This window comes from Rhododendron vialii, chromosome 8a, assembly GCF_030253575.1.
Source record: "Rhododendron vialii isolate Sample 1 chromosome 8a, ASM3025357v1".
Taxonomy (NCBI): Eukaryota; Viridiplantae; Streptophyta; class Magnoliopsida; order Ericales; family Ericaceae; genus Rhododendron; species Rhododendron vialii.
The window spans coordinates 7245038-7263133 of NC_080564.1; the positions used below are offsets into that span (position 1 = coordinate 7245038).

The 18096-nt window shown below is 36.5% G+C and overlaps 1 protein-coding gene across 2 annotated transcripts; it reads left to right on the top strand.

Annotated features, from left to right (window-relative positions):
* Positions 1 to 15160: 15160 nt before the first annotated feature.
* LOC131298089 (transcription factor TCP13) lies at positions 15161 to 17672 on the top strand. Of its 2 annotated transcripts, none has more exons than XM_058323383.1 (2): positions 15161 to 15496; positions 16274 to 17672. In XM_058323383.1, the coding sequence occupies exon 2, from the start codon at positions 16324 to 16326 to the stop codon at positions 17416 to 17418; it is 1095 nt and encodes a 364-aa protein (XP_058179366.1). In that variant the 5' UTR covers positions 15161 to 15496; positions 16274 to 16323; the 3' UTR covers positions 17419 to 17672. The 2 variants fall into 2 exon arrangements, with proteins under 2 accessions (XP_058179366.1, XP_058179365.1); XM_058323382.1 differs by having other exon boundaries at positions 15164 to 15492.
* Positions 17673 to 18096: the final 424 nt, after the last annotated feature.

Genomic DNA, 18096 nt, shown 5'->3' on the forward strand with positions numbered 1-18096 from the left:
CCGTGCTAGGCCAATACCGTGCCTGTGACGAGCCGTGCTACCCCGTGCCCGTGTCGTGTCGTGCCGACACGGCCCATTTGACACCTCTCTCTCTCTCTCTCTCTCTCTCTCTCTCTCTCTCTCTCTCTCTCTCTCTCTCTCTCTCTCTCTCTCTATATATATATATATATATATATATATATATATATGGGCCTTGCCATTTTTTAAAGAGTACTGCTATGGGTACCGACGGTACCCATAGGGAAAATGCACCGACGGCCACCGGACGGCCGTCTCCGGTCACCGGACGGCCGATCCGAGCCGTCCAAAAATTTTAAAAAATAAAACCGAGTGGCCTCACGCGAGAATCAATGGCATCCGAGGTGTGTAGGGTACTTGATCCGAGCACCCATTTTTCGTGTATATTTGTATATACGTGTATATACACGAAAAAGGGGTACTCGGATCAAGTACCCTACACACCTCGGATGCCATTGATTCTCGCGTAAGGCCACTCGGTTTTATTTTTTAAAATTTTTGGACGGCTCGGATCGGCCGTCCGGTGACCGGAGACGGCCGTCCGGTGGCCGTCGGTGCATTTTCCCTATGGGTACCGTCGGTACCAATAGGATTTCTGTTTTTTAAAATGTATTCAGATTGCTAAATGTAGTTGGTTGAGAAGAAAAAACTTATTAGTTATATATTTGGTTATTTGATTTATTGCAATATGTTGGTGGCAACAAATGTATTGATTTTGTGCATATTGATTCTAAGTTATAGTTTCATTTTCGCTTTCATCGGGTTGAAAGTTGAAAGCTAATGAAAATATACATGTGTCTGTGTTTTTGTATTGGAGTTAATTTTCTTACCAAATCAAATCGAGCCTTAAGTCCCAATCATTTGGGGTTAGCTACCTGAATCATTTTCCTTCATTGAGTTCTGTCAATGGCCATTTGTTCACATAATCTCATTATATTCATATATTTGCGCATAACATTTAATGTCAATTTATGTATACCCCTCCCCGTAGCATTACTACCCAAAGCTATCATATCCGCTCTATTAACTACTGCATCTCCTGATCTATGATAGACATGCTCAAACCGCCTTAACATATTTTTCCTTAACTTCTCCTCTGTGAGTACTATACCTGTCATCTTACGAACCGTTTTATTTCTAATCCTGTCTTGTCCAGTCTTACCCACACATCCACTTCAACATTCTCATTTTTGCTACACTCATCTTGCTTACTTGTTGTTTCTTAATAAGCCAACATTCTGTCTCGTAAAACATTGCTGGTCTTATGGCAGTTTCATAGAATTTTTCCTTCAATTTTGTGGGTATCATCTTGTCACATACTACACCAGTAGCGCTTATCCACTTGAGCCATTCCACTTGGATTCTATAGATCACATCATCTACAATCTCTTCATCTCTACTAATAATTGAGCCTAAATACCTAAAATGGTCACTCTTTGGAGTTAATTTTCTTACTTAACTTAATTTTCTATAGCACATAACACAATGGTGTAGGGCTCATCCATACTTAACAAAAGACAAGTTGCTGCAATGGATGATTACTTTGATCCAATAACTTAGGTTCATTCTCCTCCTTTTAGTAAAGTTCTCACACTCGTTGCACATATTACACAATTGCTATGTGGGTTTATTTACTCCTAAGAGCATCTCCAACAGCCTCAATCTCATCCTAAGCAAATTATTTACCTAAAACACCAAAATTCTACTTTAACTAGTCACAAATTATCTCTCTTCCAACAGCCTAAACAAATACCTGCTCAAATTACAAAACTCCTTAAAAAAAAAAAAACAGACAAAACCCAAAATCCACCATTAGGGCTTCGCTGGGAAACAAACCTAGACAAAATCCACAACCTCTGCTCACAGACGATCAAAACTTCGATTCTAACGGACGAATCAAAATCCCACAAATCGAAATTAGTAAACCTACAAATTGAAATCTGTTAACAGAAATTAATAAACCCACAAATTGAAATCTGTAAACCCACAATCGAAATCAGTAAACACACAATCGAAATCAGTAAACCCACAAACCCATTGGAATCCCATGCTTTCTTCTTCCGACCAACAAAATCCCATCTTCTGACCGACCAACGATGGTTGAATCAAACCCCATCGGAATCCGACCCCACAGCTCGTCGGAGCCAACGACAACGACAACAACGAAGCCAACAACTCTAGAGCCAACACACACACACACACACACACACATAGAGAGAGAGAGAGAGAGAGAGAGAGAGAGAGTGAGTGAGAGAGAGAGAGAGAGTGAGTGAGTGAGTGAGTGAGTGAACAGTGACTCGACCCTTGTGGCGTGGTACTGTAGCTCCTGATAAAAATACCGAGCTCTAAGCTAGTCTGTTGGGTGAGAGGTTTTGAGGGTTTGGCTCTCCTCTTAGGCAAGAATAAGGAAGAGATGAGACTATTGGAGATGCTCTAACAACTCTACATTAATGTCTCTGTGATTTTTCAAAAAAAAAAAGAAGAGAATATTACCAAAAGTTTCCAAATTCTATACTAATTTGAAGAATCTATATAATAAAACAGAGCTGTGTTTGAATCTAAAAGACAACCAACGCTTAAGATTTATCCCTCATTCTGTATAAATCTCCCCCCTTCATTCTATAAAATGGTGTTTTGGTAAATACTTTGTTTTTTATCCCGCCTTTATGAAACGAAATCTGCCATAATTACATTCCATAATCTAATCCCATGACTTGCGAGAATTCCAAACTGAAAAGGAAACATAAATCATTAACATGGCAAAGTCCATCCCATAATTATTATCCTTACGGCAGCATTTTTCCAAAGAAAACGGTAGGAGTACTCCCCATTACCATTTAAAGTAGTTTCTAAAGCAATTCTTTGTAAAATTTGGTAATTAAGATTCCGTGATTTTCCTTCCCCGTGATTTTGTGGGTTCAGATTTTAAAAGAATAACCTTCTTTTTTTTTAAGTTTCTCATTTGGTAATCACGGAATTGGTTACCCCCCTTTTTTAAAAGTGACTAATTTTTAATAGGATTGGTTACCACATCCCATGATTTTCGATTTATTTGGCAATTTGGTTTCAAAAGGAAACAAATAATTGGAAGAGCTTATGAAGAAAAAACTCTTTACTAACAAATCTCTTCTTTATTTGAAACATATGTTTGATCTACAAAAATCAAAAGGTCTCTTTTATGCATTAAGTCATTTAGACTTTCTATGTTTTTTCCTTTGTTATTGAAATCTATATCGTCTTTTTTCTACATTAGTCTTTATTTTCACAGAGTTACTAATAATTTTTTTTTTATTTGCTATTTGCAGATTCATAGGAGTGACGACATAAAATGGAAGCTTTGGAGGCATCATAATTTCAAGTGAATTTTCCTGCAAAACTGAAACTTCAAATTGCTGTCAAAGTAATTTCAAGGGATTTTTTTTGGCAAAACTGAAACTTTATATGAAGAACTAGCGTTGTAAGTATTAACAATATTCCTATTCTTATATGATTTTTTTTATTTCTACTTCCGTTTGATCTTATTTAGAACTGATTATCCAAACTTCTTATTCTGATTTCTGCCTTTGAAATTTGCAAATGGTTTCTTTGAAAATCTGGACATATGTTTTGTTAACTAATTTAATTTGATAGGCTTCCGAGAAAATGTGTTCATTAATTTTTTGTTTACTAATCTTTGAATATCCGATAGGCTTCCTAAGGACAACGGATAGCAATAGATAAAAAAATTTCTACCATCTTTTTTTTTTTCAGCCATTGTTTTCCATTTCAAAGATTTCAATATGCTTCTTAGCATGCATTTCTCCCTTTAAACATTGGTAAAAAGGTGTAGTTGCTTTGATTTAGTTGTTTTGTACTACTATTAGCTCTAATGATCTTCATTTTTTTATTGGGATTCTACTTCAAGTTCAATGATTGGCAATGAGATCAAGACAATAATGCCAATTTTTCCCCTGAAAGTGTGCTTCATGGCTCATGATCAGTCCTTATGCTTCTCCTCTGCTATTTACAAACACTCCGAACAATTGGTTTACATTAATTACATTATAATTATAGAAGAATTTTGATTAGGTTATTATAATCAGTCTATTTTCTGGCGTGATGATATCGTTAGTATGTATTATGTCTCTAAGTTTTTGGTTGGTGGTGATTGGTGCAGGTATTCCTAGAAAAGGGCTTTGGCGTGGTGTTCTAGCACGTCCTTTGTTCAGGAAAGGAAGGTTAAATGCGTGCCTAAAGGAGCTCCTCGGCCATCTTAATCTTAAGAATATTGAGGGACAAAGGAGCATTGGAGTCTTCATGATGACCAACCGTCTTTGTTAGGTTAAATTCTGATTTATTTTGTTAACTTGAATTTTGTTTTATTTTTTTGTTGTTGAATGATGTATGGTGAATGATGTTGACAATTTAGAATAAAAATTTTTTTGTTTGATATGAATTTAGATTAACTATGTGTACTTTGATTCATCCCGTGCATGGCACATTTCTGGAAAGAGTGTAACTGTAACGACCCTGAATTTTGGTCAATAAAAATTTCGTTAAAAATTTGAATTTTATTTAATTTACTTATTTTCTTTTGAGTGGCTATATGTTTTCTTGTAAATTTCGTTGTAGTTAGATTTTGGTCTCGACTAGAAACCTACGTGACCAATTTAGTTAGTTTCCAAACCGACTACTTGGAGGAACCAAGCAACCAACTCACCTAATTACTAGTTGGACCTTTTGAACCTTTTGGACCTTTTGAAACTTTTGAACCTTTTGCTTTTACCCATTGGTCCATAATGGTTAGGGTAATCTTTGTCCATTGGACAATAAGCCCCCCATTTAAATATTTTGGTAAAGTACTAGATATAATATTTTTATGGTTTATAAAAACATGTGCAAAGTACATTTATTCTTTGTTTATTGGGGATTCTTCCACCCCTCCATTATCCATTGGTTAATAACCACAAGGGTAATTTTTGTCCATTGGATAATAAACTTTTTATTATAAAAAGTACATGTAGTCTTTTCAAAATTTTATTTTAATAAAAGGTACTTGTACTCTTTGTCCAATGGTTATTTACCGCAAGGGAAACTATTATCCATTGGGTAATAACCGTTAGGGAAGTTAGTAACCATTGGGTAATAAAGTCTTTTGACCAAATAAAGTACCGATGTGACTAGGGAACCTTCCAATAAAGTTGATGTGACTAGTCAACCTTTTCAACCCTAGAAAATTACTTATTTATTTCTTTTTGTTAATTTGGTGTTATTCTTTGTCCTTTGGACAATAAAAGTTAGGGGAACTATTATCCATTGGATAATAGAAACCCAATTCTTTATATTAAAGGGGTTTTGAGCAAAGTACTTGAATAGACTTTTATAATTATTTTGAAAAGTACTTTTGATTATTTTTTTTCTAATAAAAGTACCCAAGTAAATTTGGACCATTGGACAAAGATTGTTAGGGTAATCTTTACCCATTGGACAATAGCTCTTCCTTTATTATATTTGATTAAGTACATGTATATATATACACATGTGTATTTACAAAGGACATGTAGTCTTTTTCAAAGACTTAGTTTAATATTTAAAGTACTCTTACCTTATTATCCTTTGGTTATTAACCGTTAGGGATTTTATTATCCATTGGGTAATAGCCTTATTCTTTCAACCAAGTACATGAATCTATTAAACTAGTCTTTTTTCTTAAAACCCATGTGATGAAGTATTTTTATTTTATTATAAAAGTACTTAGTAGCCTTTAAAGCCTAAAATTTTCTTAAGTACCCTTTTATTATTTTATTGGGGTTTTGTACCCAATTGGATTTTGTTTAATGGGAAGTGTGATCTACCTAGATTACAAAGTACCCTAGTTTATTTATTTAAAGGGGCATGTGCCTAATTGAATTTCTTTAATAGGTATTTGATTTTGGAAATCTTGTACTTGTACCTTACTTATTCTTGCATTTATATATATATATATATATATATATGTGTGTGTGTGTGTGTGTGTGTGTGTGTGTGTGTGTGTAAGTGTACTAGGGAGAGAGAGAGAGAGGGAGAGAGAGAGAGAGGAGAGAGAGAGAGAGAGAGAGAGAGAGGAGGAAGGAGAAAGGAAGATGGGTTGTACCTTGACTTGACTTTCTTACATCTTTCAAGCCCATGGGAGAATCTTTCCCCTAACCAAACTTAACTCCCATTTGTACTTTTAGGATTTGTTCAAGACTAAATCTTGTACCCTTGTCTCCTCCTTTCCAACATATCTTCCAAAAATCCCATCCAAAGTACTAAGAATAGCCATGCAAGCCTACCATTTAGCCTAACCTAGCCATGCAAACCTAGGGTTTAGCCTTTGATCTTCCATAAGTGCATGCCATGTGTCAAAATTTGAGGTAGAGAGAGAGAGGGGGGGGCCGGCCATGAGAGGGAGGGAGAGCCCAAGAGTTTGCCTATAAATAGCAAGCCATCCCATGCCTTTGAACTCACACCTTCACCTAGCAACTTCTCTCTCTAGAAAAAAATTATGTTCTTTCTTTAGTTCTTACTTTGTTCTTGAGTAGTTCTTGAGTTCTTCAAGAAACTCATCCTAGGCCGCCACTAGACCGCCACTCGACCACCCCTTCGATCCATAAAGTAGTAGTAGTTTAGTCAAGTAGAAGTTTCGAGAGAAACCTTTCTCTTTCGAAGCTACTGGAGACCACCGTAGGAAGTTACTCCGCCCGACCACCGACGTACTTTCCGTAGCCGACTACCGCCAAGAAGAACGGTAGATTATCCCTATCTACTACTCCTAATTATATGTAGTTCATCCTTACGTACTTATCGTTTGATTAGAAGTAATCGTATTTTGATCTTTAAGATAGTTATGAACATGCGTATATGAGTTGCTTGTATTACTTGTGGTATGTGATAAAGCATAAGTGATTTCACTCCAAAGACGTCCGTACATGTGGCGTTGTGCTTTGAATAAAGCATAAGTGATACACTCCAAAGGCGTCCGTATATGTGGCGTTATGCTATAAGTAGTGATTGAGCGTGTTAAAGTAATATAGAATTGGATGATCTTGTTAGAAAGGTACGTGTCCTACCGCGGAGTCTTTGAATGTAAACGAGACACGAGAACCGAGAATGTAGAAACATGATACCTAGGGTGTGATTAATGAAAGGAAATATTTTGAAACAACATAATGACCGGGTTTGGGTGGCATTATGTGTGTTGTGTGCGTGTGTAAAAGAAACATGTGAAAAGGGTTTTTGAAATGTTTTGAAAACCGCAATGTGGCCGGACGTGGTAGCCCATTGTGTGGTGTGTGTTGAAAAAAAAAAACCCAATGAGAACCCGGAGCGGCGGAATCATTTTGGGAATACTCGGGAACCCGGAGCGGCGGAACCGAGGGTTTTAAATTGTGTGCGTTCCCATGGGAATCCGGAGCAGCGGAACCATGGTGAGGTATGCTTGGTTATCCGCGGTACGGAGCCAATGCTAATGATTTTAAAAAGGTTGGGCGTGTAACTTGGTTATCCGCGGTACGGAGCCAATGCAAATGTTTTTGTGTTAAACAAATGGTTTTTGAAAAGTTGTTTTGTAAATGAAAATGTTGACACGGTCTACGATGAGTCGCGTAGGAGAAACACGAAACTCTTGGACACCAACGATAGTTGATTAACGAATGTGGATGTGTCATTGATTAACTGTGTATATACTTATCATGTGGAAATTGATGTGTATTATAGCTTGTTTATAAGTTATGGGTTAGCGGGTATGGGATTACTCTGCTGAGCTTTGTAGCTCACGGTGTTGCTTTTTGGTGACCCTGACATATTATATGGGTGGCGACGCCGGTATAATGTGTCAGATTTTGTAGATAATCAGGATAAGCAGTTCACCGTGGAGGCTTTTGGAGCTGAGGAGCTGGCAAGAATGGAGGAGCTGAGGAGCTGTAGTTAGGAACCGTAGAACCCCCTTCATTTTTGTAAATATTGAACTCTTGTAGGAGTATTTGTTGTAATAAGAGCCAGACTCTATTTTGAGGTTATCAATAAAATGTCTTCTTAACGTACCCAAAATTCAGGGCGTTACAGATTTTATCAATAAATTGTCTTCTTAACGTACCCAAAATTCGGGGCGTTACAGTAACTCTTTTTCAACATTTCTGAATGGTTTAGTCATCATTTTCAAGATGCAAAGGATTCGATCCAATTCTTTCAAGATGCAAGGGAACAAACTATTTATGCTTCGCTTAGTGGATTCTTTCTCGCCCGATCTATGCTTTGCCACAAGTATGTAACTATTGTAAGCCTAATTTTTTTTTTTTTTATGTTGCTTCGTTCTTTGTTGTTTCATGGTTAAAATAGCTTTTGGGGGAAGCTATAGACAACATAAATTAATTTTGTAAAGTCTTCGGTTAACATGTGTTGGTTTGGCTATCTAGGTTTCATTTTGTTTGAATCCACTTAGTTGTAGTACTAGGCATGTATTGTGCAATTGGGAGAGTGGGATTGAAGTTATATTTTCGATCTACAATCTTAGTGATGGATTAAATCCAATTGCATTGCCCTTCGTCTATAACATTGGTTCCTAATTTTTTATGTAAATCCTTTTTCATTTTTTATGCTGGCAAGAGATGGTGGTTATGTGATTGACTAGGTCCTCACAGTTGCTTGAGAAGTATTGCGATGTGATCATTTGGACTTGGGACTACTGTTTCAAGTAATATTTTCTTATGGCTTTCAATGGAATTTTTTTTGGAGGCAAAGTCGAATGATCATGTATGAAGGTGGTGTTGATGTTGGTATGTACTAAATTTGATAGTCTTTGTGAATGATTATTGGTTCGGGATGTCTTTCATTGAAAGTAACTCATAAAATTTATATTGATATTCATACGCTTTGTGATACTGATTTACAACTGGGGGAAGGATAAGTGGAGATAATCATGAATCGGGGGAAGAATAGGTTATTTACAATGTGTTTTTAAACATGGATATTTAAGCACAGTCATTGATGAGTGAAGCAAATGATGCTCTATTGATTTTTTTCTGCCATTGTGTTAAAGAGGTTGGAGGGATAAAACTTAATAATTTTTTGGCTATCGATTCGGAGCATGCACTAGTATATATATAGGAGAGTGTTCTGGAGACACAAAAAAAGACACTTCATCTCAACCATTGAAGCCAATGGCTGAGATTAGAAGTTTACAAAGAATTAATCTTGGCCACAAGGAATTATTTCTAGCCGCGATAAATTACATTTGGGTGCAAAGAATTACCCCTAGCCACGATAAATTACTCGTGGCCACAAAAAATTACTCTTGACCAAGAATTACTTTTGGCCGCATCAAATTGCACTTGACTGCATCGAATTGCACTTGGCCGCTACGAATTGCACTTTGCTGCATCGAATTACTCTTGGCCGTAAAGAATTACTCCTGGTCGCGAAGAATTGCACTTAATCGCATCGAATTACTCTTGGCCGCATCGAATTGCACTTGGTCGCTACGAATTACTCTTGGCCTCATCAAATTGCACTTGGCCGCATCAAATTACTTTATGGTCTCGCAATTCTTTGCAGCCAAGTGCAATTATGTGCAGCCAAGTGCAATTCGATGCGGACAAGAGCACTTTGTAGCGGCCAAGAGTAAGCAGGAGTAATCCTTCGCAGCCAAAAGTAATTCGATGCGGCTAAGAGTATTTCGTGGCCAAGAGTAATTCTTTGCGGCCAATAGTAATTCTTTGCGCTATATTCTTTTTCTTTTTAACTAATAGGTAAAAGAACAAAATTGTTATTTAATACAACTTGAGCTGTTGGTTTAGATGATTTGGAGTTTCATAATCTGTCTAGGATTGAAGATTGTAAATTTTTTGTTGGAGTCTTTTGGGTAGACAAAGTTTGAAACTCTACTCCTTACATGGTTATATCATATATGTAATATTAGAACTATTTTTCTAGGTCAATTAAAGAAACAAGAGCGATAGGGGTGACGCTTTTGAGTGAGTGGACGTTCAAAAAATTGAATTCGAGTTGCAATCTCGTAAGATTATACATTATTAATATTTCTGATGCTATCCTTGAATGCAACTAACGGAATTAAACAGATTTGGTGATATTTGTTGTGCTAGACTATTTTATAAACTTGGTTAGATAGATCATGTTTGAACCTTATTCTTAAAATGAAAATTTTCGAGAAGTAGATTTTGTTGGGAAAGGAAAAAATTTCTAATTCACGGTTATTTGTAATGCTCCTCTCGCATGAGATGATCACCATACGCATATCCAAGACTTATCTCATGTGAAATGACATTAAAAAGAACCATTGTATCTACACACAAAAATTCAAAAAAGTGGGATTTGATACTTCATTTAGACTATGTTTAGAAAACATTATACAAAAGACACGAGCAATTACTAGTAGGATAATATGGGAAAAGGATTTTGTTGGATAAGAAAAAAAGTGTCAAGATGACTTGAATTTGTTGAATAAGAAAAAAGGTGTCTAAGGCCTATCCTGCTGTGATTCTTATTTTTCATTTTACGAGACAAATCATTTTTTCATAATACATCACATTTAATTCAAAAAATAAATACTTATATGAAAAATAAGTATTTTTTTAATTAGTGAAACACACCATAATTAAGATGACTTGAAATCTCAGCTACGAAAAATAAATAGGGGTATGAACTTGTGTTGGCAAAAATGGGTCGGTGGGGTTGTGGCTGCGGTGTTTTTAGACTTCAAAGCTAAGTCACGTAATTCCGCACTGAGATCCTCTGCTCGCACTTTTAATTTTCATCATTTTATGTTTGTGTTCTCAATTACGACTCTTGTGTTAGATAACGATGTTCTCGAAAAACGCTTCCACAATATTCGTGTTTGCTCTCCCGTTCTCGGTCCCGCTAGTACACGCGCATCCGCGTTATGTGACGGTAGCTAACTTCAGTGTACGATAATGACTAAACGTGTAATCTGTGGGCAGAAGACTTGTGCCTGGGATCCGGGGACCACTCACTTCGCAATAGCAACGGTACCTCCGCAGACAAGAAAAGATGAGAAGAACCCCAGAGCCTCCGGTCTCGGGATTCGCGCCGTTGCTTGTTTGCAGAGAGTGGAAAACAACGGAAAAACCACGGCCACCGACGAGATCCTGACATCTGAACGGAAAATAAATAAATTGGATCAAGTATCTACACATATTGTATTGAACTGATTTTTCACGGGTCCATTCAAATTTTTTTTAAATTATTGAACGGCTCGAATTTTCTATACGAGATCCAGTGTGGGCTATGGATCCTTGTTTGTGAGAATTAGTGTCATAAAGCTAGGGTTTTGGAAAATTTGTTTCTCTTATTTGTGCCATAAGTGCACCGTTATTTATTGTGATCCAAATGTTATGGATCATTTGTTTATCTCTCCACGTGCGAGTCGGGGGTCGCATGTGTGGGGGAGTGTTGGAGTTTTTTCCACATTGGTTAATTCTCTCCTCCAAAATATGAGCCCGGCGGTCTTTCCACTCTTTATCAATTGGTTTGGAGTTGGATGCTTTAACAAATTTCACGAAGAACCGGACATATATAAACAGTAAAATTATTCGTCACCGACCCACCACCACACGGTGCGCCCGATCTAATCTCGACCGATGCTGGCACTTAAAGACATAAGTACGTAAGTTTCGATTGTAAGTAGGACAGAAAAAAAAAAAACCAAAAACCAAAAACGAAAACTTAGGAGTATCACGCGACAGTGCACTAAAAAATGATTGGATGATATCTAGTACAACGTACGTAAAAAGAAGCATGTACGTAGTATCATCACGCAACTTAAATCTCCATGAATTCTTTTGGACTTTCGTTTTCCTCATGTTTCAATATTACTTCTACATGCAGTTGTACTAATTGATCATCAATGCTTGAAATGTCATTCTCTTAAATATTCCATCTTCTTTGATTTTTATTTTTGGAGGCAAAAGATTTGGCAGTCATCAATTACTTCTACAAGTTGGTTTCACACTACCCACAATTTTCATATAGCTACTTGAAGATATATATATAGAGCCCTAAAGTTTGAAAAGCATTATATTTCTGAATTACTCAGGTAATTCGGTATTTTTTGAGCTCGGATTGAACTTGGCTTGATCATATGCTTTCGTACGGTAGTAATGGTACTATTACCTTCGTCCCAATTTAATTGTCACTTTTTGGAGTTCGTGCCACTTTTCAATTGATTATATCTTGTAATTTATATTGTTTTAGGTGATTTTAAAAACATTATATTATAGAACAAATCGAGATCTATCAAACAAGGTCCATATTGGATATAAAATTCATTACCAATTTAAAGATATAATTAGTTTTTTTATCCAATTAGAATAGAACTGGGACAAGTAAATTGGGACGGAGAGAGTACTATATATCCTAAGCCGATCGAACTTCAAATTGATCTCACATTGTGATTAACTTTGACAACTATTCTTTTGTGTTTTTCATTTGTCGGTTGAGTTTTTGTATTGTTATTTATTAAAAAAACATGGCTGAGAGGTTGGTTAAGTATTTGCAAGTAGCATTATTAGATAAATTCTTGTGTTCTTATCGAAGAGCTCTCTCTCTCTCTCTCTCCCCACTTCTTTTCCTGTTGTACCGATTTCTAGTTTTATCTAATTAAATTTCTTCTTTCAATAAAAAAAACTTGATTAAAGCTTATCTCTCATAAGATCACCTCCAATAAAAAATTGGCCCATATTAAATAATTTAAATCTGTATTAAATTAAATTTGAAGTACAATTTACTACCGAGGGTTATCTTATGAGTGTCCGAGTTTGTTTGTGCAATGATCAAACAAAACTTTAGTGGCCCCAAGAGTCGTTTTGCATTCCTAATCCAAAACTCGTCAACACTTTCAAAATTATGAAATTAACAATCAAACAAAACTTTAGTGTCCCCGAGATTTGTTTTTGCACCCCTAATCCATTACTCATCAAAGTTGAGAAAGAAACTTGTACACGCCTATCCTACTTTTTTCTTTCATTTGGTAATTTTCCTCTCTGATTTGAGTGGGGGGGAGGTGACAGTTTTTAGGTTGAACACTTCCACTTGCTCCTTAAGTCCTTCCCAAATCTCTCAGCCGGAAAGTTGCCTGTGTGGTCCTCTCTCTCTCTCTCTCTCTCTCTCTCTCTCTCTCTCTCTCTCAGGAAAGTGGATAGGTTTGGTCCCTCACTTGTAAGGTAGCCTTTCAATGCACCCCAAATTACCTTTCAGACACACCATCAAGATGACAAAGCTGCTAGCTAGTGAGTGTAACCACAACTTTTGAAGCCCGTGAATAGACCTTCGTACCCGGCCAGTTGGACTCTTGTTAGGGAAAAAAGAATTGGTGACCATCAACCCTTTTGCTATGTATATTTGATAATGATCAATTTAAATGCTTCAATATATACGTTGATTTTTTGATCTGCTGATACCGAGGAAGATAAAGATTGATTGTGCGGTGGCTAATCTATATTCTATATTCTATATTATAAAACAAAGCGATTTTCTGTTGAAAATATCTAGGCATATAAACGAAAAGCAACATTTACAACCATTAGATCACTTCCTCTTAAATTTTTAACCATCACATCATTTCTTTTTTTAAAAGATACAGAGAATATATTCTCCTAATAAATCTATCTATCTTTATTCTTACTGTTTAGGCAATCCATCTCTATGTAAATGTTGTCTTTAATGATCAAAAAAATAGGAAAATATCTTAAAATGATAATTAACACTTTGTGGAGATTACGTTATTGCATATAGAAGTCGGATAAAATAAATAATTTATTTTACATTCCGACGTGCCTTTAGGCACGGACATCTACTTGTAGTACATATAGTAGTTCGTATCCGATTTGCAACAATTATAAGTATTCTCGCTTATCGGTACAACCAATTTGACTACTACAGAAATTGTTGTGATATCTAATTTGTGACAGGATATTCTAATCACAGTTGTCATACGTAAATACAATTGCATATTTCCAATATGGACAAGGCAAACAGCTTTAACTAAGTTCACAAACCATGTGCTATCATCACTAGTTTGGATAACAAAAAGTGCAGAATGTGGTCCTCCTCCAGATCAATCGCACGGTAGGCAAGTTTGGTTCCTTAGTTAGCTAGCTAGTGTCTTAATATGTATTTGATATAGATAAACATTTCTTAAGCAAAATTTTTGATAAGCTAAACTGTTGATTATTGGCTTTACTTATATACTCATGGGTGAATTCATAAGCAAGAAGCAATGGCAAATAGAAAACCAAACTGTCCCTAAAATTCTTTATGATATGTACTTTTATGTTTATTCCCTTATTAGTTAGGAGAGTGGTGAGCAGATAACACCTCAGGAGGTAATATGTGCTAACCTAGTTGGAATATACTCAACGCCTCTCTTTATTATTCCCTCTGTTCCAAAATGAGTGACCTTTTTGGAAAAGCGTGTCATTTTCAAATGCTTATATTATTTCAATATGAGTGTTAAAAAATATGTAATATGGATCTTGTTTGATAGATTTTAATTAGTTCTATTAAACAAAGTTTTCAAAATCACATAAAACTTCATAAATCGAAATATATAAGCATTTTAAAATGGCACGGAATTCCAAAAAGGCCACTCATTTTGGAACGGAGGGAGTAGCTTGTTGTAATTTTCACTGAAATGAAAAAGAAATATTCCATCTGTCTCATAATTTTAGTCTACGTACCTCTCCATTTTTGGATGTCTCGTAATAACAGATCCCCATTTTGACAATTCAAATAGAAAAAGTCCTTTGAACAACATTCAAAAAGAAAATGTTGATAAATTTCCATTTTTGTCCTTCTCTTCTGAGGTGTTGTCATAACTCCTATTACCAAAATGAAGGGTAATATTGGAAAGTAACGTACCTTTTCGGGTGCAACGATGATGTTTTTTAAAATACTCCCTCAGTCCCGTTGTTTCCCCATAAATCAATTAATGGAGTATATATTACCTTAAGAAACACGTTCCATACAAATCAAATGGCAAAAGATGCCAAGCAAAGATCAACCCAGCTTATTCATCAAGGCAAGGCAAGGCAAGGCAAGGGAAGGAAAATTCAACAAGCGTGCCAAGAAAATTAATGATAAGATGTGGACTAGCTAACCAGTAGCAGTACAATTTACTAGTATTTTGACATATGCCAATGTCCTCCACATGGCTTCATATGGACCGTTGCTTTTTGCCTTTCTGTGGATCATGGTCGGTTGAATTCCGGCATCTTCTCTTTCTCCCTATGCACTTGAGTTCCTCAAAACAAGTTTATTCTCTTCTATCAAACCGCAGAATTTTCTTCCTATATATAGATTTTTTTTGTGTGTATAAAACCCATATATACACAGTTAGCTTGGTAGATTTGAAGACCCAATTAATTCCAGTACTTCAGTAGTTCCAATCATGGCCTTAAATCTTCTACTCACTAAAAGCTGCACAAAGCCATCCTTACTCATGTAAGTTCAATTCCTCAAACTTTTGGTGTATAGTTATGTTTTAATGGTCCGGTCGGGAAGAGATTCGCATAGAGACTACTGCGTTTTTCGTTTTTTTATTAACCAGGTTTATATATGAGGAGTTGCAAATTAATGCATCAAGCTATTGTATGGAGGAATATTACAGTTTCAGTGCTCTACAAATGCCAATGAAACATGATATATACTTGCAGATTTTTGTTAGGAATCATCAATAACCATTATTTCTTTGTTTTTTTTTTTTGTTTTTGATCTTTAAATTTGTTTTCACTTTTTGTTCAAACATGGGGGATCTAATTAGTCATATTGGTTTTTTTCGAATTTAGGGTTGGGGTATTCCAGTCTGATGACCGGTACGGAAAGAACTTATAATCATGAAATTGACATGATCATCATACTACAAAAATAACAAAACTCATCTAATCTTCAAGTACTGGGAGTATGGGTGGGGAGGATAGAAAACAGACATAACCTTTGACAATCTATACACAAAGTCTGAAACAGTGTCTCCCTACACCTTCAAGAACCAAGGAACTAAAAGAACGTTTTGCTGCAGAACTCTGCTCCAAATCAAAACCGAAAGGCATTAGAGAGGGCAGGCCTAAAGCTAGAGCCAAATCAATTTCTGTGTAATTAGTTTTCTCATATATCCACCTAGTTTTATGTATGTTTTTGGACAACTAGGTTATCATTTTTAGTGTAATATTTTTCATTATTGCTTTCTACTTCATTAATCTTACCTTATAAATGGATCTCCAAACAGGAAGTCATGGTAAGGAAGCTCATCCAGAAAAACTGAAAATTAATACTCCTATGATGATCACAACTCCAAGAGAAGCAGATTCCGCTGCAAAACAAGAAAGAAACACAGTTGATGATATTGAGAACAACCACTCCAAAGCCAAACCCTCTTCTTCTTCGATTACTTCGACGACGCCGTGGTCACGGCTCAGGGATCCAAGAATCGTGCGCGTTTCTCGCGCATTTGGAGGGAAGGATAGACACAGCAAAGTTTGCACTGTGAAGGGTTTGATCAGAGACAGACGGGTGAGATTATCGGTCCCCACGGCTATTCAACTGTATGATCTTCAAGAAAGATTAGGGCTGAATCAGCCTAGCAAGGTGGTTGATTGGTTGTTAAACGCGGCTAAGCACGACATCGATGAACTGCCCCCGCTCCAAATGCCACTCGGGAATTTCGGCCAAAACGATCATGATCATGATCATGATCAAGTATCGCTAACTAGTACTCACGGATTAGCAGTTGATTCTTCACGATTTGATACTAAAGGGGGAGTTCAGATGATTAACGGTACTGTCCGATGGGAATCGAGTTTTGGGAACATGGATAAGTCTAAGGAGGTAATTGCAATGGCAGTCGATCGAGGAAACGAAGAAGGAGAAAATGGAGAAGGAGAAAATGGAGAAGGAGCAAATGAAGAAGAAGCAGATGTTTCGGCAAACAAGTTTTTCCCAGGATCCAACTACCACTCTTCCATACCAGGTTTGCTTAACAATGTGGTGCCATACAGTTCTATGTACCGATGGGATCCTTCGATTTTTTCGTTGTCTCATTTCACACCCCAGGCAGATGATCAAGATCATCCCCCAAACTTCAATGTTGTTCCATTGCCATCGTTGTCTCTCCCACCTGGATCTCAAGTTCTCGTGTGTCCAACTGGGACGACACAACCCTATTTCCCTTCACATGAGGCGACTGGCTCGGTAGACTTTGGTCCGAAACAAATCAACCATTTTCAAATGTTGAGCTCAAGTACTTCGCAAAATCCTAGCTTTCCAAGTTCCATGAAAGCCTTTCAATTGAGCATGTCTCCGGATCTCCACCAATATTCCCAAAATAGTATCGGAAGCCGATCAAGTGAGGATGATGGGTTTTCTCCAAAATGAAGGAAAAAACCTACATGTATTTCGCAAAAGTGGACAATATTTACATGTAATCTTTATAGTTGTGTCAAGGTCGTATTCTTACTTAATTCTCAGGTTTAAGTTCATGAAGTTAGTTTGCTTCACAAGGGAATAAGAAAAAAAATTCAAAGGGTAGAGGTTAATGCTTATTTTTCTGAGTTATAGCATTTGTTTTGGTACCCTCAAAGAGGGCTTTTAGAGTGGCGATGATAGATATGAATAGCGGTTGTTCGATCGGTTTGTTTTTCCTTTTGAGAGTATAGCTGACATATGATCCCTGTCCGAGTGGGTTTGCCAATATAGTTGAGATGTGCTCCGAATGGTATGACGTCGTTTTGAGCTTATCGTATGGTTGTAATTTACGTTTCCGTTAATAATAAAATTCCATTTTGCTAGTAAAAAAACAATTGAAAGAATGCCCCAGTTTGTTAGTTTTGCACTGCTGCAAGGTAAGGTGTCATTCTTTATTCGGTCTTGCTATTGTCAACCCACTAGGCTGACGATAAGCACATTAGAAGACAAGAAAAACACTCAACCCACTAGGCTGACGATAAGCACATTAAAAGACAAGAAAAATACGTATTTCTGTGTACTTTTTATACTATTTAATACACATTTACACACTTATTATTGTCAGCCCATTGAACTGATTTTAGAATT

Bases quoted from the DNA above. Each gene is read 5' to 3' on its own strand.
- LOC131298089 (XM_058323383.1), top strand. From the start codon at position 16,324: ATGATGATCACAACTCCAAGAGAAGCAGATTCCGCTGCAAAACAAGAA.